General features: G+C 41.6%; 1 protein-coding gene across 1 annotated transcript; it reads left to right on the top strand.

The window, feature by feature from the left end:
• The first annotated feature begins 585 nt into the window (after window positions 1-585).
• LOC129867900 (NACHT, LRR and PYD domains-containing protein 3-like) lies at window positions 586-3,856 on the top strand. The gene is made up of 3 exons (XM_055941376.1): window positions 586-773; window positions 1,149-1,596; window positions 3,850-3,856. Exons 1-3 carry the CDS (start codon window positions 590-592, stop codon window positions 3,854-3,856), a joined length of 639 nt encoding a protein of 212 aa, XP_055797351.1. The 5' UTR covers window positions 586-589.
• The last annotated feature ends 2,537 nt before the right edge of the window (window positions 3,857-6,393 follow it).

Genomic DNA, 6,393 nt, shown 5'->3' with positions numbered 1-6,393 from the left:
TGTGTGTGTGTGTGTGTGTGTGTGTGTGTGTGTGTGTGTGTGTGTGTGTGTGTGTGTGTGTGTGTGTGTGTGTGCGTGCGTGCGTGCGTGCGTGCGTGCGTGCGTGCGTGCGTGCGTGCGTGCGTGCGTGCGTGCGTGCGTGCGTGCGTGCGTGCGTGCGTGCGTGCGTGCGTGCGTGCGTGCGTGCGTGCGTGCGTGCGTGCGTGCGTGCGTGCGTGCGTGCGTGCGTGCGTGCGTGCGTGCGTGCGTGCGTGCGTGCGTGCGTGCGTGCGTGCGTGCGCGCATGTGCGCGTGTGTGTGTGTACTCCCTGGATGAGGAGATGTAATCTCATGTTTTGTCCACAGAAACCAACAGGAGAGATCAGAGTCAGAGATTCTCAGTGGTCCGTCTTCCCAGAGTCATCAAACAGACCTGGCCTCCATATTCAGTGTAAGTTGTCCTGTTATGTAAATTTGTTTTTGTTTACCTCAAGTCAAGTTAATCTGTCAATCATTCATTAATGTGTTAATGAAAAAGCATTTCTTCTTTTGCTTAACTTATTTTATTTATTTATTTTAGTTGCTGACATTTGTGAAGTACGAGTTGAAGATGTTCAAGAGGATTCTTAGTCCAGAACTCCCAGAAGGCTTTGAGAGTCAGAAGCAGGATAAGGAAGTGGTGGATGCTGAAGATGAGAAGCAGGAGAGCAGTGCCAGAGAGGGGGCTCTGAAGATCACACTGCACGTCCTGAGGAAAATGAACCAGAAGGAGCTTGCTGACACACTGGAGAAATGTAAGATCTGTCTGCCTCATGTTGAATGCTGTTTTATAACATTTAAAAGCTGTAGCTAAAGTACAGCTAAAGTAGCTGTGTAACTCAATGATATTGTAGCAGCCTTAACACAACACCTAGTGATCTCATCAAGTAGCAGCAGGGATGTGTTGTGGTGATTAATTTAGAGAGAGAGAGACAAAATTAATAATACCATCAATAATACCAATAACAATATAATCAGTCACACCAGTCTGTAATGCATTATGAAAACATTTACACATTTATACAGTCAGTTAAGAGAATAAATAATTATAATCTAAACTTTATAACAGTCCTACAATACTGTAGGCATTAAAACAGACGTAATATTAATATCCTCTGTGGTCTTTCTAGATTCAGATGAGCTTGCTGTGATTTGCCAACGTGAACTCAAATCTAATCTAAAGAAGAAGTTTCAATGTGTATTTGAGGGGATCGCTAAACAAGGAAACCCAACACTTCTCAATAAGATCTACACAGAGCTCTACATCACAGAGGGTGGAACAGGAGAGGTCAATAATGAACATGAGCTGAGACAGATTGAGACAACAGCCAGGAAACAAGCAAGACCAGAGACTGCAATCAAATGTAACGACATCTTCAAACCCTTAACTGGACAAGACAAACTTATCAGAACTGTGCTGACAAAGGGAGTCGCTGGCATTGGAAAAACAGTCTCTGTGCAGAAGTTCATTCTGGACTGGGCTGAAGGAAAAGCAAATCAGGATGTCCAATTTGTATTTTCATTCCCTTTTCGGGAGCTGAATTTGATGAAAGGGGACAAACACACTTTCATTGAACTTCTTAACCTGTCTAGGATCAGCGTGGCGCTAGCGGCACCCCCCCCCCCCCCCCCCCACTGAAAAACCAGTGCCGCGAAATTCAAAAAAAATATATTTTTAAAATATTTAACTTTCACACATTAAAGTCCAATACAGCTAATGAAAGACACAGATCTTATGAATCCAGTCAACATTTCCGATTTTTAAAATGTTTTACAGGGAAGACACAATATGTAAAGATGTACATCTATTACCTAAAAACACATTAGCATAATCCACCATCTTTTATTTGTCCACCAACACCAGTAGCCATCACCAATTCGGCTAAACTAAGATATTTATAGCCCCTAACCAACAAAAAAACTCATTAGATGACAGTCTGATAACATATTTATGGTATGGGATAGGTTTTGTTAGAAAAAAGTGCATATTTCAGGTATATGGCATAGTTTACAATTGCACCCACCATCACAAATGGACTAGAATAATTACAATGAGCAACGTGTTTACCTAACTACTAATCATCAAACATTTCGTAAAAATACACAGCATACACGAATCGAAAGACACAGATCCTGTGAATACAGACAATATTTCAGATTTTCTAAGTGTCTTACAGCGAAAACACAATAAATCGTTATATTAGCTTAGCACATAGCAATTAGCAGCCCAGCATTGATTCTAGCCAAAGTGAGCGATAAAAGTCAACATCGCCAAAAGATATTAATTTTTTCACTAACCTTCTCAGAATTCTTCCGATGACACTCCTGTAACATCACATTACAACATGCATATACAGTTTGATCGAAAATGTTTATATTTAGCCACCAAAATCATGGTTAGACAATGTGAAATGTAGACAAGCTGGTAAAGAAAATGTCCTTGCGCCACTTAGACAGTGATCTACTCTTATACATAAATACTCATAAACGTGACTAAAAAATACAGGGTGGACAGGGATTGATAGACAATTTAATTCTTAATACAATTGCGTTATTACATTTTTTAATTTATCCTTACTTTTCAATACAGTTTGCGCCAAGCGAAGCTACGTCAAAAAACATGGCGTCCTAAGCCACTAAAATGTTTCGACAGAAACACGATTTATCATAATAAAAATGTCCTACCTTGAGCTGTTCTTCCATCAGTATCTTGGGCAAAGGATCCTTTCTTGGGAGAAATCGTCTTTTGGTGGAAAGCTGTCCTCTTGCCATGTGGAAATGTCAACTGAGTTCGGGATGAACTGAAAAGCATGCCCAACTTTTCACATCGTTGCAAAAATAAATGTCCCAAAATCGCACTAAACGGATATAAATTGCTATAAAACGCTTTAAATTAACTACTTTATGATGTTTGTAACTCCTATAACGAGTGAAAAGATGACCGGAGAAATATAACAGGCTAAACTAACGCTTGGAACAGGAGAGGGTCGGTGTCTTCCGCGCGCGTTACGCAGCTCCCAAAGAATGACTAGCTTCAGAGTTTTTTCATTTGTAGGGCCTGTGAACGCGCAATCGAGCCCGTTGGAATCGTCATCACGTAAAGGCATCCAGGGGAAGACGTAAGAAGTGTCCGTATAGTCATAGCAACGACAGTGCCCTTTTAACTGACTTCAGAAAAGTGGCCAACATTTCTCAAATCTGACTCCATGTCAGGGAAATTGCTGTAGAATGGGCTCTGTTCCACTTAGAGACAAAATTTCAACTCCTATAGAAACTATAGACTGTTTTCTATCCAATAATAATAATAATATGCATATTGTACGATCAAGGATTTTGTGGGAAGCCGTTTAAAAAATTAGCCACATTAGCATAAATAGTCTAAACAGCGCCACCATCCCCAACAGGTTAATCACTTCTCAATGGAAACAAAACAAGCAGGAATCTCCATCTTCAACAAGTACAAAGTTCTGTTCATCTTTGATGGTCTGGATGAGTGCCGACTGCCCCTAGACTTCCAGAAGAACAAGATCTGTTGGGACGTCACAGAGTCAACCTCAGTCGATGTTCTGCTGACAAATCTCATCAAGGGAAATCTGCTTCCCTCTGCTCTCCTCTGGATAACTACCCGACCTGCAGCAGCCAATAAAATCCCTTCAGGGTGTGTTGACCAGGTGACAGAGGTACGAGGGTTCAATGACCCACAGAAGGAGGAGTACTTCAGGAAGAGATTCAGTAATGACCTGGCCAGCAGAATCATCTCACACATAAAGAAATCAAGGAGCCTCCACATCATGTGTCACATTCCAGTCTTCTGTTGGATTTCTGCAACAGTCCTTGAACACATGCTGGAACATAAGCGAGAAGAGATGCCCAAGACTCTGACTGAGATGTACACACACCTTGTGGAGTTTCATACCAAACAGAAGAATGAAAAGTATCTTGGGAAAGAAGAGACAGATCCACACTGGAATAAAGAGAGCATTCTGTCACTGGGAAAACTGGCTTTTCAACAGCTTGTGAATGGCAATCTGATTTTCTATGAAGAAGACCTGAAAGAGGCTGGCATTGATGTCAATGAAGCCTCAGTGCACTCAGGATTGTGCACACAGATCTTTAAAGAGGAATGTGGACTGTACCAGGACAAGGTGTACTGCTTTGTTCATCTGAGCATTCAGGAGTTTCTGGCTGCAGTATATGTGTTCCTCTCATTCATCAACAACAATGAGAATCTATTGGATGAACCGCAATCAACTTCCAGGAACCTTTCTGTGAGGATCAAACAAAGGCGTAAAGTTACTTTCTACAAGAGTGCTGTGGATAAAGCCTTACAAAGTGAGACAGGAAACCTGGACCTTTTCCTCCGCTTCCTTCTGGGACTCTCACTGGAGTCCAATCAGAAGCACTTACGAGGTCTACTGACAAAGACAAGAAGCAGCTCACAGAGCCATGAAGAAACAGTCGAGTACATCAAGAAGAAGATCAGGAAGAATCCCTCTTCAGAGAGGTGCATCAATCTGTTCCACTGTCTGAATGAACTGAATGATCATTCTCTAGTGGAGGAGATCCAAAGCTTCCTGAACTCAGGAAGTCTCTCAGAACCCAACCTGTCACCTGCACAGTGGTCAGCTCTGGTCTTTGTGTTGCTGACTTCAGAAAAGGAGCTGGATGTGTTTGACCTGAAGAAATACTCCAGATCAGAGGAAGGTCTTCTGAGGCTGCTGCCAGTGGTCAAAGCCTCCAGAGCTGTTCTGTGAGTAAATAAAATGACATTTAATTACTAATCATCAGGAAGCAATATTCAGTTTAGAGAAAAATATGTTATTTAATATGTATATAATATTATATTGAATAATATATTGAATCAGTGCATTGATTTTCAATCCAGTATAACAATATGACCATACAATTCTAGGAGACGAAATATGTTGTTTGGGAGAATTAACTAAATGCATCTGCCATTGTCCTTCAACACTACTCGTTAAATTAACAGTGTGTTTGTGAAGTCATGATGATCTCTTTGTCAGGCTGTCAGACTGTGGAGTCACAGAGGAAGGCTGTGCTTCTCTGGTCTCAGCTCTGAGGTCAAACCCCTCACACCTGAGAGAGCTGGACCTGAGTAACAATGACCTGAAGGATTCAGGAGTGAAGCTGCTCTCTGCTGGACTGGGGAATCCCCACTGTAAACTGGAGACTCTCAGGTCAGTATTCCTGTAGTTGGTCAACAGGTGATAACTGTTCACCAGATCCACATGTGTTTACCAGACACACATAGTCCACACCATATGTGTTTGGAGAGTGAAGCTTACAGTTTTAAATTTGGTGCTATGCTCCAGCATTTTGTATTTTAGTTAGAATGTTTCATATTAGATGAGAGTACAGAATGTCACCTTTCACATACATATTTATGATGGTACAGTGGCTTGCAAAAGTTTTCACCCCCCTTGGAATTTTTCCTATTTTGTTGCCTAAAAACCTGTAATTAAAATAGACGTTTTGGGGGTTTGTATCAGTTGATTTACACAAAGATGCAAAATATTTTTTTATTGTTAAACAACCAATAAATAAAAAAGAAAAGAACTTGAGTGTGCATAACTATTCACCCCCCCAAAGTCAATACTTTGTAGAGCCACCTTCTGCAGGAATTACAGCTGCAAGTCTTTTGGGGTTTGTCTCTATAAGCTTGGCACATTTAGCCACTGGGATGTTTGACAATTTTTTCAAGGCATAACTGCTCCAGCTCCTTCAAGTTGGATGGGTTCCACTGGTGTACATCAATCTGTAAGTCATTCCACATATTCTCAATTGGATTGAGGTCTGTGCTTTGACTTGACCATTACAAGACATTTACATTTTTCCCTTTAAACCACTCGAGTGTTGCTTTAGTAGTCTCAAAATCTCTGGAAGACTGAAACAGGTTTCCCTCAAGAATTTCCCTGTATTTAGCGCCATCCATCATTCCTTCAATTCTGAACCAGTTTCCCAGGTCCTGCCGATGAAAAACATCCCCACAGCATGATGCTGCCACCACCATGCTTCACTGTGGGGATGGTGTTCTCGGGTTGATGAGAGGTGTTGGGTTTGCGCCAGACATAGCGTTTTTCTTGATGGCCATAAAGCTCAATTTTAGTCTCATCTGACCAGAGTACCTTCTTCCATATGTTTGGGGAGTCTCCAACATGCCTTTTGGCGAACGCCAAATGTGTTTTCTTATTTTTTTCTGGCCACACTTCTGTAAAGCCCAGCTCTGTGGAGTGTACAGCTTAAAGTGGTCCTATGGACAGATACTCCAATCTCCGCTGTGGAGCTTTGTTATTGGTAATGGTGAGAGGTTAGCATGTTTTGTTGTAGCCTCTGTTATTGGTAATGGTGAGAGGT

This window comes from Salvelinus fontinalis, chromosome 2 (genome assembly GCF_029448725.1).
Source record: "Salvelinus fontinalis isolate EN_2023a chromosome 2, ASM2944872v1, whole genome shotgun sequence".
NCBI classification, from domain to species: domain Eukaryota; kingdom Metazoa; phylum Chordata; class Actinopteri; order Salmoniformes; family Salmonidae; genus Salvelinus; species Salvelinus fontinalis.
This window is presented reverse-complemented; position numbering and strand designations above follow the sequence as displayed.